Below are 18,997 nucleotides of genomic sequence, written 5' to 3'. Positions count from 1 at the left end.
TGTTCACGGACGCCGGGTATCGTCACCGCAGCGGCTCGGTCGCGCAACTCCAGGATCCACTTGTTTAGAAATTAGTCACAAGTGGAAAATAAAAAAAAGGAAAGACTGTCCGCGACCTGCTGACATGCTGTCATTTTGGTTTTTATTTTGGATTCTAACTTTTTTTTCCTCCGGAGGCGCCATGTGCTGCAGCTTCAAAGTGTGTCAGAACCGAGGCTGCAAAGTTCGGCCAGAACTCCAGGAGGAGTCTATGGAAGTGAGTGACTACCGTCTATCGGAACTCGAGGATACCGCTGCAAGAAAACAGTTGTTAAGGCTTCTTTAAAAAAAAAGTTTGAAAAAGGCGCACTCACCTGTGTTAGACATAGCGGAGAATACATATCTGTTGGATCTAATCTTAGATCTGGAAGGGGTGTGTGTGTTTGTGTGCGAGTGCAACTCCAGTCTGTGTGTGCACGCGTGCGTGCGCGCGATGTCTCGGTGTGTATGTGAAGAAGAAAAAAAAAAGGGAAAGAACAGAAAAAAGAAAGAGAGACAGTGGTAAGAGGGGGAAATGCAGCCCTCCTTTTGCCCCCTTCGCTTTCACATTTCCAACCAGAGCTGATCTTTGACCCCGCCTCGGGTTACATGAACTGTCCGGACCTGTTAGAGGCCCTCCACCGGGGAGCGCACAACTTTCAACCCGGACTCGATCATCTCCGGCAAAAAAAAAACAAAGTCAATAGAAAGAACGATAGAAAAAAAAAAAGAAAAAAGTGGAGGATTCACTTCAAAGGGGAGCCCGGTGTGGACTCGCTGCTGGGGGCGGCTGCTGGTGCGAATCTCCCGGAAAAAAACTGCATTTTCAAGGCGCCAAAGATCCGAGAGGTTCCGCGGGTGCTGCCAACATGTCCAGCCGAGTTGCAGTGCGCTGTGTCCGGCCGCGCAGCAGTGCGGAGCCTCGGTGCAGAGGGGCGGTGCTGCTGCTGCTGCTGCTGCTGCAGAGCTGGTCCCGGGGAAAGAAACAACCGGTCGGGCTTCGGAAGGTAAAAGTAAAAAAAAAGCCCCAAAAAACGAGATCCCTGAGCTGCCAGACGGCCGCCTCGCCTCTGAAACAACCGACAGCTGCTTTCCGTTAATTTATCTCAGGCAGGAGCAGGAGAGAGGGAGGATAGAGAGAGAGAGTGTCCCGGAGCGCCACCTCCTCTCGCTCCTCCAACCAGCACCGGCACCTCCGGCTCCTGCACCGGCTCCTCTGTCCCCGCGTGGCCGCGTCTCTGCGCCCGCTGACCCCGCCGAGCCCCGCACCGATCACTGGCTGCGATTATCGATCAGATTAACAACAACCCAAAAAAAAAAGAAAGAAGGAAAAAAGATCGATTCCGGTTGCGCGAGGAGGTTGATGCCGCTGCGGCGGAGCGCGAGCGCGTTTGATCCGCGGATGGAACCGATCAGTTGATCGATCCATGCGCGAGGAAGACTTGGACCCGCGGAGTCTGAGTCCTGCGCGGAACCACCGAGGCTCGGTTCTAGACTGGACTTTTTTTGACTCTCACTCTGAGCCACGAACCTCCTCTCCTTTATTTTTTAGTGAACTTGAAATGAGATTTAATGTCGTGACAAACAACGATTTTATTACACATCTGCTTTATAATAAGACTGAAATTAAATCAATATTTAACGCGACATTTAAACAGTTTAAAGTCGTCATAACAATTGAACGCATCATCTGTTGACGCATTAAAAGACGCTGTCAGTAGAAAACATGTTTTTAAGTCTTTAAAAGGAGATAATAAAGCCGTACTTTGAATTAATATTGAAAGCTGCGTGACTTTAAGAGACACATTCACAGTCACTCGGACGGTCACCAGATTCAACCTCCTGCAGGTCAGCGACCCTCCACTCTCCTCTCTACAGGTGTTGCAACTTCTGCCCCCCCTCAAGTAGAGGTGGACAAACAGCGCCCTCTAGATTGATCCAAGAAGCTTCCCGGATCCACATTTCAACATGACTGACTTCACGATAAACCTTTGGTAAATACGAATGATCGGATGAACAGTCGATCACGGGTTTGATGATACAGTGGAGATCTGAACTGGTCGCGGTCTGGGGGCCACATGTGACCCCTTTTCACAGAATTCTCTTGGCCCCATAGAGGTCAGACTGAGGCTATAAAAATGATCACGCAAAATTTATTTTTTTAAATTTGAGTTTAATCTCTTTTTGTTTCCCTATACATACAGTATGTATACATACATTTATTTAATTATTTTAATATAGAAAAAACTTCATTATCTGATTTATAATTTGTCATACACTGTATATATACAAAAACGTATTTCTATGAACAGACAATGAAAACATTTTTAGTTTATTTTTATAATAATTAAACTCCTAGCATTTTAGATTTTATTTTCCATTTTGATTTGTCAGTTTTTTTTCCCCGGCTAACTATCAAAACCAAGTAGAAACTGAACAAGGAAGTCTGAGTGAAAATAGCCAAACCTCCACGTTGGATGCAATAAGTAGATATTTATGCTGTATATAAAATTATAAATAATTATGTGTTTCTAATATAGATGTAAAACTTGATCATGCAAAATGACTCATTTCTGGTAACTTGGAACAAAATAAGATAGTTAAACCTTTATATTCTTAAAGATTTTCATTTTTATTTTAGTTTTCTTTGGGTAATAAGGCTCATTTTCTTGGCCCCGTCTGTTCTCCGGCTTGACCGTCACAACAGTCACAGTCTATATTGTTTAAATTTAATTGCTCATGTTATATATCGTGTACACAGTGTAGAGTATCAAAGAACAATGCAGTATTGTGTCGTTCAGACGACAATATCCCAGTGTAGGTCGACAGGATGTACACAAACCAAACATCGAGCTAATGGCTCCATTCAAGACAGCGGCTCAGATTACAAACTGTTATGATATCAGTGGAATCGTGTCACATTAAATCACCACAACAATAACACACTAACTGTCTGAACACAGTGACGGTCCGAGCCTGAAACCGTCGACCTCAGCACTAAAGCCGAATATAAATCTGCCTTATAAACAGCGTCAGAAACATCAGGCAGACAGAAGATTAAACAGGACAATGAAATAACCATTATAGGCGATAAAACGTCTCTAGGAACCACACAGTCAAATCTTCATTTTGTGTCTCCTCTGACGGTGCTGCTGCATGACTGGACTCAGTCGCACAATGACCCACAACTCTCAGACGCCACACAACATCTAACCTTTTATTTTCTATTCATGAAAAATAACTTCTAAACTAAATGCAGCGACTCCATAAAGATGCTTTCAAAGTGATGAAATGGTAAACAGTTGTTTGTATACGGTTTGGCCCCGAGGATAGTCTAAGAAATTCTATGGAGGATTCAGAACTGCAGTGCCGGACTTGACCCGGGTCGTCCATCAAAATGCTAATTTCACACCCAATTATATCTTCTAATTCATAATCACGTGGATGTATTTGATTAAGTCACGTGACACGCGTAATGAAACGGGCTAAATTTGAAAATCAGGTTCCAAAAATGTAATTTAACACTATTACGCGCTGAGGCTCAATTACTAGAACCCTGGCTAGACATGTTTTTGACAAGAGAACTTTCTAACGTCATGAGAACAATCTTTGATAGCAAACAGCGAAAAATGAATTTTAATTCCCATGTTTAGATTTAGACTTTTAATCACATAATCTGAAGTTCTTTTTTAATCGTCTTGTTACTCCATTTGCTGCTAATGTGCATGTTCAATCTAATAATACAGTTAATTTCATGTTTTATCTGTCATTTCTACATCAGGGATGCTGTTCACGAGCACTATTGATTCTGAACATATACTTGCTAAAACTGTCTCAACCCGTTTTGGACCTAAAAAAAAAGTTTATTTGTGGTATCACGTTCTAGAATATGATAAAATGAACTAAAACAATGTTGGGGTGCAGATCAGTCATCAGCTCGGAGAAGGTTCGATGATCATTAATGGAATAAGACAACAGTGGTCCCAGAAGAAACATGGCCCTCATAGTTTACCACCTCATCACCACACTTGTAACATTTTGGTTTTATTTTGATGAGTCATGACTGAAACTTCTACTAATGAGTCTCTGTCTGGGAAGTTGATGGTCTGGCCTCAGGTTCTAAAGCTGAATAGTTGTTTTGTGCCACAATGAGCGCCTCCTTATAGACGACTCCACGAAGAGTTATTGTCTAAATCTGGTGTGTAGATTTTTTTTGTCTCAGTATAGATCAGGAAAAGTCTTGGTCATGACTGGTCTGTCTTGGACCTGCACGTCCAAACCATCTGGTCCAAGTCTTGGTCGGGACAATCTCTGGTTTTGGTAGTACCTTTGCTTTGTCTTGACGACAGTTCTACTTTAATTAAAGGTTTTGTCTCAATGACTGCTTTTTGAAGTTTTTTACAATGTTTTTCTTCTACAAATACAACTTTTTTCAGTCATTTAAATAGTCATCTATAAAGTGTTCTTTACTTTTTTATACAATACCCGTTCTGAACCAATACTTTGGAAACACTGAAGGTGCTTAAGTTCTGCCTACAACGGTGCTTAAAGAATGGAAAACATTTTATTTGTCCATAGATTTTCACAATCTTAGGGAAATGTTAATGGACCATGTAGTAAATTTGGGGTCTTTCTGTTATTAATAATGCTATCGTTTGATCTGCTTGACTGATGGGATGTCATTCTTGGTTCTTCACTCTTGAACAGGAGATCAATACCTAAGCTATGGGTTTCCGAAAGGCTCTTGTAACGACTACTTTATTGTGACTTTTATCACACGTTCAGTGAGTTTTCGTAGCTGATTTGTTTATCATTTGTATTTGATTCACAGAACGTCTTTCTTCTGTGTTGAACTCTGAACTTTCGGCCAATCACAACCGAGATACCGTGGTCAAACTTCTATTGCACATAAACGTCATATTATTTTTTGAAAGATGCAGACTATGATTCTCCACTAGTTTCTAACATCAATATAAAATTATGTATAAAATAATGTGGCCTAAAATAAAACCTCCAGATTAGTGACTCCTTATCTCGTAATTGTACGACTTCTTAAGATAATTACCTGAATCTCCACAGAAGACTCTACACCGACATATATCATATCTTTGATATTCAAGTTTTTTTTATTTGACAACTTCTCAGTCCACTCTAAAACCAGGCGCTTTTCAATTAAAACTTTAATTAAAACGTCGGTTGAATTAAAACGCAGAAGTTTGTCTAGTGAATCATCTGTTTGTTAAAAGCTCTTTCTAAATAAATTTGCCGACCCGGACGGTTCCTGCGTCTGCAGGTTCCGAGTCGTCGGAGGTTAATGAAGAGAAGCTTTTATGTTAATAGACGGACAGCCGGTGTGATTTAACAAGACAATCTGCAGATTTACTTCCCCGGGATCTGGCTGCACGTTATTAGCCGGCTAAACAACCAAGGTCAAGACAAAGAGAAGCTCATTAGATTACGGCAATTAAATTGGGCTTTTGATTATGATCAATAATCTTAATGTGTAATCACGGATTTACTCGACTTCTCGCCGGGCTGCAGGGAGAACGGCTCACTGCTGAACTTTAGCTGACATTTATGCTGAGATTAGGTCGGATGTCGGGGTGTAGGTGGGAAGGAGGCGTCACGTGACCCCAGCAGCCCTGATGTTGCTCTGAGAGGACAAGAAGAATCATCTCAACCGCACATGTTTGAAGGTCAAACAAGCTTTAAACTTTATATTATCAGGTTCACATTTGTAAGAAGAAACATTGAAACATGAAAAATAAAATGTAAGATTTCGGTCTAATAAAGTAAAGGATGAGACTACGATGTCATAATAAAATGCAAAAATCAGGAGATGAACCACATAAACATTTCAATAGAACTTCAGGATTATATTGCAACAAGTTAAAATGAGGGAATAAAATAAACATTTAGAAGAGATATCAGATTAAAACGTTTAATTATAATATTATAGAATAATAGGGAGGTAAAAAATGTTGAAATGATAATGTATGGATTATGTAATTTTCTGTCATTAAGATCACAATTCTGATTAAAACATACATAAATACATACATATTACTGCATATTGTGATTTAACAAGACACAACTTAAAATTTAAAATCAAACTCTAAAAGGTTTTGACGTTATCATATAGATTATTTTAATACAAAATCAAAATAAGAACATACAAAATGTTAATATATTAAATCAATTGTATTGACATCCTTAAGTGATCAGAAGGATTATGAAGTCGGGGATCTGGAGATGAAACAGACTCTATTATGACTTTAACAAACAACAATATAAGGTTAAATTGTCATTAGGAACAATATTATACAACAATAAAAGGAAAATGAAAGATAAGGGCCACATTAAGATAGATAGATAAAATGAAAGTGAACATGAGGATTATTCAAATGCATTATTCTTTCAGGATTAAAAATCAAGCATGTTGGGAGTTAATCAAATTAAGAGATTAAAAGTAGTTGCAACAATAAATTCAAGATCACGTGATAGTAAATCAGATTAATGGATGAAAGTCGGATTTGGAGCTAATCTGCGATGCTACTGTGTCAGATTAGAAAGTTTTAATTCTGTTATGAATCATTATTATAAATGACAACAGTGAGAGATCAAGTCAAACTATCACATTTATTACTTAAAATGAGGGGATGAGTTGAGAAATGTGTCAAAGTGTTAGATAACGCAATAATTAAATGATTGAAATGAAACACAAACAGACAGGAATGTTTGTCAATAACATTATCGTACAGAAAATTGTCAAAGAAATCTAACTCTTGACTCCATGTGACCTGAAGCTCTAATTCCGTTTAGTGACATCATCGACATTCAGCCTGAGACGCCCTCGGGAGGACGAAGTAAAAACTGCAGGCAGATTTTTTAAACATTTGACATTTTCATTTATTCATTAACCTGTTTCAATGCTCTGACAGAGATAAATATATATTTTAAATTATATTATATTTAAATACATATCGATCTTTTTAATACTTCATGCATTACTTACTGTATTTTTCTTTATGTTTGCGTTTTTAGGGTTTAATTTGTAAAAAGGAAAAATAATTAAATCAACCATATTGTCAACAAAGTGTTATCTTTAGTTAGGTTGTAATGTAAAAAAAATCTATAATATTTCATCACAAATATGTAAAAATAAAAAAACACTGACTATAGAGATAAATATTAAAACAAAGTAAAGTCTACAATAAAGTAATGAAAAATAAAGTGTGAGGTGTAAAGACACATATTTCTGTTGAGCAACTTGTCAAGAGAGAAGAGAGCAGAAGGAAGACTATTGATAGAAGTTAAGATTCAGGAGGGAAAACTGCTCGAGTTCAGGTTATTATAGGATGTGAGAGCATCCCACTACACTTAAAAACAGCCGACCAATCCGACGCGGAGCGGAGCCTCAACAAAAAATGGACGTCACCATGGAGACAGGCTGATGTCGGTGCTGGTTTGGGCCAAAAACAACAACAACAAAATAAGCAGGACCTCGGCAAGTGTGTGTCGAGTGTGTGTGTGTGTGTGTGTGAGAGTGTGGTTGTGTGTGTGTACTGGGGGGATGGGGGCTCCACCTGCTCCCACTGAGCTGCTGCCAGTCTGGAGAAAAGCCAAAACAGATCCAGGCCCGGAACCAAGTCTCTGAGACAGCTCAGTACAGCAGACACGGAGCGAGGGAGAAGATGAGGATGGAGGACGACAGAACACGAGGGACAAATTGTTCAAAACTTTTGAGATTTCGGGAACGGCTTTTCAGTTAAGATCCAGAACGTAGTAGAGACGCGTACCTGCACTCTAGCGCAGGAATGTATCAGAACCCACGGCCACACATCTTCTTCTACAGCTTCTACTACATAAGAGTGTCCCAAACTTACAGACTTAATAAGATTTTATTAAAAACATTTCCACTGGTGGCAGCCTCAGTAATACACTCACTAAAAGCACAACAGCAGCTAGAGTTTCTGGTTAGATTCCTCACAAATCTCTTACACGTTGAAGAATGCATTGGACACGTCACATGTCTGGGAATCACCCTCTGGTTATCTGCCGCAGCCCTTAGAAAACTGAAGGTCGTTTTCCCTTTTAAGAAAGTTTTCTGATTTGATAAGAAAATATTTGAATGAAGTGAGTCACGGCGCCCTTGAGCAGGACTGTCGACGCTCGTGTTCTATCAAACCATCTATCGAAGGTTAGCATTAATGTGCTAATGAGGTTCGACGTGTGTGGAAACAGCAGAGCATATTTTTGTTAAACATTTACATGTTTCTGATCTTTCTCTCCCTCTGTGTTTACTATATTTTGAATTGATTAATTTATGTATAAACCTCACGTTTGTATTCTTTCGTACTCTAGGCAGAGACAAAAACGTTTCGTGTAATGTAATAAAACAAATAATTGTTGTTAAAGAAACGTATGAAACAGAAAATCTAGTCGATAAAGTCAAAGAATGAATCAAAAACTAATTCAATAACAATATTTTTCTAAACTTTGAAATCCCTCTAGTGTGAATATGAATAAAGCAGTTTCCTTAACGTTACAGTCTTTCTCTGGTTTCGGGTTCGGTTCTACTGTAAAGTCTCTCGATTCAACAGTATCAAGCTCATCTTTTTCAAAGCCTGGAGAGCAGGACCAGTGTGTGTGTGTGTGTGTGTGTGTGTGTGTGTGTGTGTGTGTGTGTGTGTGTGTGTGTGTGTGTGTGTGTGTGTGTGTGTGTGTGAGAGAGAAGAGGAGGATGAAACAGGAAGGCAGTTGTGCAGTGAGAGCGATGCAGGAGGAACAGATGGTCTGGCAGTACACGGGGAGAGGCCGGAACCCCCCACCTTCTGACCGACTTTCATTGATGAGCCAACGTGTGAGCGAGCGAGAAAGAGAGGGAGAGACATATGCCATCACACAATATTATTGAGAACAGCACCACCACGAGAATCTTAAGTCCGCTCACAGAGAGCCTCTTCCTGCCAACATGGTCACGACGGCTCCACTCTTTTTTGTTTTCCACCTCTGACTGAGCCTGATTTAGACCCGGGTCCGTGTTCTGTTGACTCTCGTCCTCCAGCTGAGATGAGATTTAAGTCACCGTTTGACAAGAGAGTCTTCTCTTGAAGGTCCAAACCTGTTCCACCGAAGACATGAACCGACTTGGTTTTCTATTGAGAACCATGGCCTCAGACTTAGAGGTGTGTGTGACTTATTTTCACAATAGCTTTTTTTACTTGACTGCCTTTCTGTCCAATTCAGGTAAGGTGTGTTTTGACAAGAATCGAATGATGCTTTTTGCGATACAGGGTCTACGATACGATATATTGTGATACTGTAGGAAGTATATATTTGTAGTATTGTCTGAGTACTTGACTCTGGTGTTGCAGAATTTACAGTCTACATGACTCTTGACGAAGTCGTGACTACTTTCCTATGTTTTAAAACCAAAATATGTCCAAACATCAGCTTTAAAAACTGCTGGAGTCGACTGTATCCTCTCGTCCTCAGTCATCACCGGGATCTTGTGGAATTTCATTGTTCCTTTGAGGAAGTAATGACTGCTGCCATCTAGCGACCCAATGTTTATTTGCAACACAAAAATAAAATTAAAAAAACTGTCAATGTTTGCATGTTTATTGCAAACATTTAAAATAATAAAATAATACTTTTACTTTACTTAAAAGAACTATGATAAAAAATGGAAAAATAAAGTTCTTTTGAATATTGATACAGATTGTGAAAAGAATATTCCATATTTGCTTACACCTCTGATTGGATCTATATTTTATCCTGAAGCATTTTCACTTTCTTCAGTTTTTTTGACGAAAAGAAAGAAAACAATCAACTCAGCAGAATACAGTTGAAGGTGACAGTGAACGCAGCACCGGTCCTGACTGGGTCGAGACCCTCAGCGGAGGCGAGTCGAGTCAGCGGTTCATCCAAGATCCGTACAGACCTGGACTGATCATCAACGAGGGGCTGGTGAGACCCAGACTAGTGTCCTCACACACATGGGAGAAGACGACGGAAGCCTGCAGGCGACATGAGGAGGAACCAAGACAAGCTGTCAGCAGAGCCGGACCCCCTCCCCGGCCCTCCACCCAGACCCCCTCCGTGTTCCTCCTGCTGGCTCGGGTCCAGCTCAGCAGCCAAACAAACTCGGAGGAGCCGCCAAATATCTTCAAATGCAGCTTTTTACTCCGATCGTTTATCTCCATAATTGTGTCTCAGCAACATAATGAAATATTTCTCATCGTGTTTGACTTAATGTTTTTATTCAACAACTGATTGAATCATGGTTTCGCTTTCAATATCATCTATTGGTTTAGTGTACAAAATATTGATATTACATATGTCATATTATATTATCAGAAAAAGGTAAATAATGGTTAACATAAAAAAAAGAAACATTTTTAAACTTGAAACATTAGTTTATTCACCTCATTTTTACACGTGTTACAATATTCTGTAATTTCATTTAATCAGTCATTCACTTACTTTAAAAATGTATTTCTAGTTCATTTTAAACATGTTCTTTTATCAACTACTTGTTTAAAAAAAACAATTACTTTACTTTGAATTCCCAACATCATTTCTTCTATAGTTTATTATATAAAAATAGAATTATACCGTGTTAATATACAACATATTTTATTTATATTGGCATGTATTCATTATTATTGGTGGTATCTGTGCTGACTTTTTTAAAGAAAATAATCAACAAGCAACTATATCCGCTGGATGTCAACTTGAAAATTAAAAAAGCTAATTTTCCTGCTCTTGGCGAGACTTTTCTTCTTTTCTTTTCTTTTCTTTTTTTTGCATTGGAGCAATTGAAAGAATCTGGTTTTCCACATTCCCAAAATGGGTTTGTTTTTAACCCTCAATAGAAAAACACATTTTAATTACCAGCAATTACGGAAGCATGAATCAAGATGCTGCTGTAATTGTGCGTTGGTTTGTATGTTGCTGCGTTCCTTCTCCGGCAGACAGCGCTCCATTATCCGGCGGAAGAAAAGCCAGAGTCTCCTCCGGTGCTGATGAAGTGACGGCGGCTGACGGACAGATGCTTTAATCGCCTCGTTGTGTTTATAATGGAGAGAATTCACCTGAACACAACCAGCGGCGCGATAACAAGGCTGGAAACGCACACAAAGACAAACAGATGTGCAGTAACACAATATGAGAAGAACAGAGGAGACCTGACAGCTGTTTACCTGAGAAACACACAGCTGGAGACACACACACACACACACCCAGACAAGCATGTGTGTCAGGGAACCAATCAGAGCGCAGCTTTAATTACAGCTGAAAGACGGAACCATGACCGAGACTTCGCCGTAAACTGTCTCTTTCCACGTTTTCCACATAGAAGAAGTCGTGATCCGAGCTACTCGAGGAAGAAGAAAAGCCAGGATCACATGACTCGTGTGAGGAAGTGATTCTCAAACCACTTAAGACCAAGGACACACAACCTCTGTCACTTCAACAACAGTTGACTCGAGAGTAGAATCAACATGAACCTTGACCTGCCTTCGCTGTGATTTGAAACTCACCAGCTCACGGACCACGTTCATTGATTTTAACCGGCCATTTGGCCCCCGGTTTGCATTTTCTTTACTGGTATAAATTGATGTTTATTTGAACAGCAGATGAACTTTAACACAACAACAGAACTTGGTGAGACTGTGAATTCCCATGATGCCCTTCAACACAGAGCTCTATTTAGTGACTCTAAAATACTGTATTTCAAGTATGTTGTCAAAAGTGATTGACAGCTGTAAGTGGTGGACTGGGCGGCAAAGCATTATGGAAGCGGTTCAGGTCACTGTTACCGAGAAGGCTTCTGCAATCTTTTCTTCACTAACCAACAGTTCTTCTAGTAGAACATTGACCAATTAGACTGACAATGGGACACATTTGAAACAATCTTTTGGATAAACAATTACATAAATGTTAAATAACGTTTTTAAATCAAAAAATATATTCATTCATTTAATACTCAATGTCTTGAAGGAAGTTTTAAAACATACATAAATCAATTACTATACTCAAGCACAAATAAATCAGTTTTTTCTCTTCGTAGTGAAGCTATATTTTCGTGTTTTGTTTGAAACATGTATTTATTTAAATTGAGTTAAAAAAAAGAAAGATTGTGTGATAGATAATTGAAAAAACATTGTTCCACATGAAGTCTTTATTTCTACACTTTATGAAGGCTTCTTTGTTCTGAAAGCTCTGTTGCCCTTCAACACAGAGCTCTATTTAGTGACTCTAAAATACTGTATTTCAAGTCTATGTGGTCAAAAGTAATTGACAGCTGTAAGTGGTTGACTGGGCGGCAAAGCATTATGGAAGCGGTTCATGTCACTGTTAACAAGGGGGAACAAATTAATGTTGATTTAAACCGTATCAATGGTTTATCTACTTGTCGAAATAATTATTTATTTTATTTTATTATAATAATGTCTGTTTTGTGAGTGTGTAAAATGACATTTGGGGATTTTTTCTTTTAACAGAGTTGAAGGAGGGATGATGACACCCTCAACATGTATCTGAATGTTGAAAAATTAAACATCCCCATTTTTTTTAGATTTAGTTTAAATGCAGGATTTTTTTAAATGTCAACAAGGGACCACTGTACAGACGCCTCTACCTTATCCACCCCGTCTGCACTCTCTTCTTTACTAACCTACAGTTCTTCTAGTAGAACTTTGACCAATTAGACTGACAATGGGACACATTTGAAACAATCTTTTGGATATACAATTACATAAACGTTAAATAACGTTTTTAAAACTAAATATATATACATTCATTTAATACTCAATGTCTTGAAGGAAGTTTTAAAACATACATAAATCAATTACAATACTCGAGCACAAATAAATCTGTTTTTTCTCTTCGTAGTGAAGCTATATTTTCATGTGTGGCCTTTTGTATGAAACATGCATTTATTTAAATTGAAAAGGGAAGAAAGATTATGTCATAGATAATTGAAAAAACATTGTTCCACATAATGGATTTTTCGACACTTTATGAAGGCTTCTTTTCATTTATTTGGGCCCCTCATAAAAGTTTCACTGCAGTTTGGGAGTGTGGGCAGGAAAGCGTCCTGGTTGCGACACAGTTTGAGAAAGACTCTCAAGCGAGCTGACATGAACGTGAGGATCTTTCAAAACGAGGAGGCGTGTCACAGCTTTGACGGACAGTTGGGTTCGAACTTGTAATGCCGTTTTAATTGAGCGCCCCCGTGCTGTCGGCTCCTCTCTGTATCTCCTGAGGTGGAGCAGAGAGGAGCTTTACCACTCTTGTGGCCCTCGGCGGTGGACGGGAGGCTCCGGGGCCCCGTCTCCCCGCGGTGTGACTAACACGGGCCGACAGTGCCAAGGTGGCGGAGGGCGGCGGCCCGGTGCCAGCCAGCTCCGGCTGGGCTCGGTGCCGCCTTTGTGTGCCTCGGCTGCCCGCTATCTTCCCACAACATGTGCTGCTGTCGGGGGCCTGAGAGGGCCGGAGTTTGAGTTTGGGATGGTAACGCTCCCCCTTAAATCCCCCTCGATGCTCTCGCCCTCTAATGTCTTCATTGACAGTGGGCTGAGAGTCAGGGGAGGAGGGTGAGAACTGCTGCTGCTCTTTCTCTATGTGTCTGATGCCGCTGATGTTTGGAGCCTTAAATATATCAGTGATCACAAATCTTACTGGACGTCCAATGAAACCACTTCACTACATAATGAAGTGACTCTTGAACAATGCCGGATGAAAAGCAGAATCTATCACCCCCGTGTGATCTGTGGTTTCAACACTATCTTTGCACATTTTAGGAACAAACTCTCGAGCCGTCGCTTGGACCACTAGTGGAGTTTTACTGCCTCTATGCATGGATGATGACACTTTAACTACACGTCGCTGTTAATGTGTAAATGATTGGTCTTCAATAGCTGTCAACAAATTAATTTCAAGTCTTTAGTCTTCACATATGACCCTAAAGCTACTGCAAATATTAACATCTGGTATTCGCGGTGTAATGTCTCCCTCTGCTGGGTGTTAGGCAGAACTGCAGTAGCGTCGGAACTAAAGTATATCCATTTTATTTATTTACTTTAAAAAAAATAACTTTACATTATTAGTTTTTCATGGTCAGGTCAACCTGGATTTCTGCTGATTAGTATGTCGTTTTTGAACGTAAACTTGCGGATAGGTTTTAATGAAACATATATATACATTTTTAATTAAATAATTTTTTCTACTCATCCTAAAAATACTAATGTTTCAGTAATGTTTTCATTTAGAGTTCCAGAGGAACATTTGTGATACAAGATAAGGTATAACTATAGTTAATTATTATTAATTATAGATTCAGTCTTTGTTTTAATGAATTAATTAGACTAAAAAAAGAGCAGAGAAACACAAACGTGCCATAAACAAATAATATATTTAGAAGTAATAAAAAGGTTAAGGTTTTGAAAAAAACAAACAATTAAACGTATATTTATATAAGAGGGAGAAGCATTTGAATACATTTTGATGGCAACAATTAAGATTTAAAATACCTAAACATCTACTAAAACATCTAATAAATAAATAAAATATTAAAATACTACAAAATTAAATCAGCACTAAATCATATATTTCAAAACAGTTGGGGAAATATATATATAAATATCCCATAGCCCTTCACCTTTGTATGTCCCTGGAAACGAGCGTCAAAGGCCAAGAATCGAGACGGCAAAATGAAGGGGTAGGGCTAAGATCAAGGGTTGAAGGTTTAGACAAGCCCTAAGAGTATTAAACACAATTATATGAGAAACAAGAGCATAGTAGTAGAATTAATAAATCCTTAAATACCAGACTTATGAAGTCCCTGTAATGTTTGAAGTAAACTGGAAATGTTTAGAAGAGCACGAGTCAAATGAGTGATGCGCAGAATGATAAGGAGGACCATGAAGGATGTGGCAGGAGAAAGTGGGACAAAAGCGGGTCATCATCGCTCATCTGACCCCTCGACCCCTCGACGCCCACATGTGCACGAGCAGAAGACAGGGGTGTGCGAGCGGAGGACGTGTGCACCTGAGGAGACGCCCGGGCTGAGCTCCAAACAGAGGAGCATTCAACTCCTGACTGATGATGTTTGAGGCGTCTGACAAACTCTTGAGTTTACCTGCAGGATTAAAGTGAATCCACCAGATTACGTCTAATCCTGCTGTTGACTCTGGAATATTGTTCTTCGGTAAACATCGCAGGAGAGATACTTGAATACAAGTGAATCCTCGTCCGGATTCTGCCGCTCACCTGCTCTACACTTCTTCTCTTCAGCCTCTTCTACTTTCCCACGTCGCTTCATCCCTTTCCTCCCCTCTTCCTCCCCTCTTCCTCCCTCCTCTCCGTCTCTCCTGGACTGCAGCCGACCGGGATCCACGTCCCTGTAGAACTAAATGGATTTGCCCTCCTGAGCAGAAGGTCAGCACTTATTTCCGCACACTAAATGAGAAGCACATGCTTTCTCTCCTCCTTGCTGCCTCCTCAACTCCTCACAGCCTGCTTGGTCCAGGAGGAGGCGCTGAAGAGGGTGAGAAAACGGAGGAAGGGAAGGGAAGACAGCAGGAAGGAAAGGCGTCGCTGGAAAAACGGAAATTCATGTCATAGAAAGGAGAAGAGAAAGTGTTGAAAAAGTGTTTTTCTTGTAGGTTCTGATCAATAAGTCCAGACCTGAAGCCTTCACCTCCCTCAGGCCTTCTTCTTAAGATACTCCAACAAGAGCCGCCACCGGTGACCAGGACAGAAGACCTCAGTCAGTGAAGATTTGATCCTAGAAGAACCTTAACTTCCGATCACCCGTTTGTTCGGCGAGAACACTTCCAGGCGAGTTAGCGGTCCAGCTGCAGACAGAGGCTTCTCTGGGAATTGTCATGAATATTCAGGCGCAGCCTCTGGTCGGAACAGCTGGCGGCGAGGGAAAACAAGCTGCTTGGAAGACGATTCGACGGCGACTCGCGTGCGACCGCAGCTCGAGACTCACAGACTCTCTCCTGGTTTCCAGCAGGTGGACCAGAATCTGTTTGTCTGCTCGAGGCACACACACACACACACACACACACACACAACAATGACACTGACGTGGAGACACATGTGCACCATTGTTGCCGTTTTCAACGTCCGCTGATCGACTGCATTTGTACGAAGGTATATAGTGTAAGTACTCTGTGACGACTGCTGCTAAAGTTAAAAAAAAAAAACTCTACTGTTGGTATCCAAGCTTAAAAACTTCAGAGAAATATTTTAATGTTTTAAGCTGCAAATCATAAATAGAATGAAAAGATCTGATTTTACTGTCATGACTCACTCTGCAAAAAGAAAAAATGCCTTTTTTTAACGTCAATTTATACCTTAAAATTGATGTTCTCTCTTCATGCCATGTAAAGCATCGTTAACACTTTACTTTGAAAATGTCATATGACTAATGACATGGGTTAAATATGATGATTTTATTATTAATTTCTTGACAAGTCTACAATGAAATGTTTTGATACTTTGTAGGACAGTAGTCTACATCTTCTAGAAGAGATCTGTGGCAGTAACTGATCGTAACTTAGGAGTAAAAAGTATTTATAGCATCAGAAAGATTTAATCTTGACAATGACATTAAAGAGAAAGAGCTAAAATATGTTTTAATGACCAATTACCCCAAAATGATACAATAAAATGAAAACTGAAAACTATTAACTTTGGGGAAATCTGAACTTTTTTTAAACAATCAATATATATAAATATGGAAACATGCATTTTAAACAATACAGAGTATGACTGTGATAATGATGGAAAACAAAGCAGACATAGTGTTGCGCTGACGCTCTTAATTTGAAAGCATTGAAGTTTATTTACTTCTTCTGAATGGAGGGAATTTACTGTGAACTTTGGCTAGAGCCAGATTTAATTGTGGTTCATTTGAACGGTGACAAACCAGAACAAAACTTGACCGCAGTACGATGTTGTCGCTGTTGTGTTGTTAAGTTACGATGAACAGATCACAAGATCCGCCTCGTTTCTGATTGGTTAATAATGTACAAAGTACCAAAGTTTATAGTCAGGAAAAAAATAAAAGTTTTGAATGATAACTGTAAGCGTAAGAAATGTCCAGTGTGGTATTTAAATGACGCAAAATTTTTGACTGTCGCACTCGAAGCGTGTATTTGATGAACATTAATAAAGCACTAACATCTTTCCCGACTATAGCGTTTTATTTGTGTTTATTTGAGTTTATTTGAGATTCTCAGTTCAGATTTTGTAAAGAGTCAGACTCGACGGATCTGTCCTGAACTAACCGTCCTCCGTCTCGGGGTGTCAAGAAACACTCCCCTTGTTCTTGAGAGTTTAACTGCCATTTCTCACCCTGAATGTTGCCATTCCACCGCTGACTCGTCTGTCGCCAGGGGGGAGCCAGAGGAACCGTCAGATGGTTCTCCAGATGTTTGGGCAACAAGCAACAACTGCCTGATCCTCCAGAGAGACAAACTTGAAAAGCTTGAATCCTTTACTTCTGCAAACTGAGGATTTATTGATTTGAAAAATGATTAACGTTTGTGAGGCTACAGAGCAGAATCTAATCATTTATCTGTTAATATTGCGATTAAAATAATACTATGGATTTCACTCAACAGTATTGTCTTTAAACTATTTAATCCACTTTTTATTTTTCTCTAATAGCATTTATTTTCTGAAATATCAGTTTTAATATTATTAGTTAATAATGGACAGCAGGTAGCATTAGCTCCTCCTATCCTTAAAAAGATGTGTGGATCCAGATGGTTATATAAGTGTGACTTTGCTAACTTTATTAGAAAAAACAGACACTTACTTACATATTAACCGCTTTCAATGACAATTTCAGGAAACTTTACAAAATAATTTTGATGAACAGATAAATGTCAGGGATCACATGACAACCTTGACCTTTTTCCTTTACCTTAGACAACAATCAGGAAACTTCCAAAAATATGGCATAATATAATTAGAGAGTTGAAAGTTAACTTATATCTAAAAATGATGAATTAAGCTTGAAATAATTTTATGTCGGACCGATGACATCGGTTTGGTCTGGGCCAGTTACAAAAAATATAGAGTACATTTTGTTTGGCATGTGACCCAGATGGTGGTCAAGATTTCGGCCAATCATGCGATTGAGTTCTGAGTTCGAAACCCCTGAACTTTTTTCCACACTCGTCCAGTCAAACTTGGTGTCAAAGCCCAACAGAAGTGAACAAGCAAACAAGCCATCAAACAGATCTGATTACAGAACCAGCCGCTCAGATGTTATCACACAAGATGTGACCTACAGTATCTGGGTTGATCGGGGCTCTATCAAAGTCACAGCAAACATGCTCCATTCATGAAGCAGGGGTGTGTGAGGCCGGGCAGCACCAGATGGGCCAAATTAATCCGTATATTGAAGCAGAGAGGTATTGGTGTGCGTGAGTGGCCCACAGGCAGGAATATAACAGCGGAGAGGAAAATAAAGAGACAAGGGAGTACTTCCTTTTTAGCAAATCTGGAGGAAAAGCGACGTTTTCACAAGCTGGCGGTGATCGGGTTGCAACGCAGAGTGGTTCAGGCGAATTATAAATAAATCAGAGTGCAGCAGGCGATCTGAGCAGACGAGGAGAGTTCTTTGTTTACGGCCTTCTCTGGAGACCTGAGACGGACCCTACGAATAAATAAATACCACGACTACAGGAAGTTTAGCCGCTTCCCCTCCGGCCCAGTTTAGTTTTATTAGCTACAGAGATACCAAACATAGAGACCCCCTCGTCCCCCCCTCCTCCGTGTGCTGCTGAATGAACCTGAGGAAGACTGGACTTAGGAAAACTACACTGTTGTGCGACTGGGACAAGATTCTACTATCAGAACTTCTTAGGTTTCTTACTGCAAGTAACATTCAAGACTTTTGAATACCAGTTGGAATTACATGTAAGAACAAGTCGAAAATTAACCAAAA

At 39.8% G+C, this 18,997-nt stretch overlaps 1 protein-coding gene across 4 annotated transcripts in view; it reads right to left on the bottom strand.

The window, feature by feature from the left end:
* nfia (nuclear factor I/A) overlaps positions 1-18,997 on the bottom strand; it is a 140,433-nt gene that overhangs the window by 100,523 nt on the left and 20,913 nt on the right. The window contains exon 1 of one of the 4 annotated variants that reach the window (XM_087784682.1): positions 354-1,276. The exons of the other annotated variants lie outside the window; for them this stretch is intronic. Within the exon in view, the coding sequence (XP_087640808.1) occupies positions 354-380 (27 nt within the window). The 5' untranslated portion in view covers positions 381-1,276. Of the gene's footprint in view, positions 1-353; positions 1,277-18,997 lie in introns of those variants that run through there. 4 annotated transcript variants of the gene reach the window in all.

The sequence above is a fragment of the Callionymus lyra genome, chromosome 2 (genome assembly GCF_982586985.1).
Source record: "Callionymus lyra chromosome 2, fCalLyr1.hap1.1, whole genome shotgun sequence".
NCBI lineage: Eukaryota > Metazoa > Chordata > Actinopteri > Syngnathiformes > Callionymidae > Callionymus > Callionymus lyra.
Note: the sequence above shows the minus strand (reverse complement) of the source record. Positions and strands in the feature narration are given on the sequence as shown.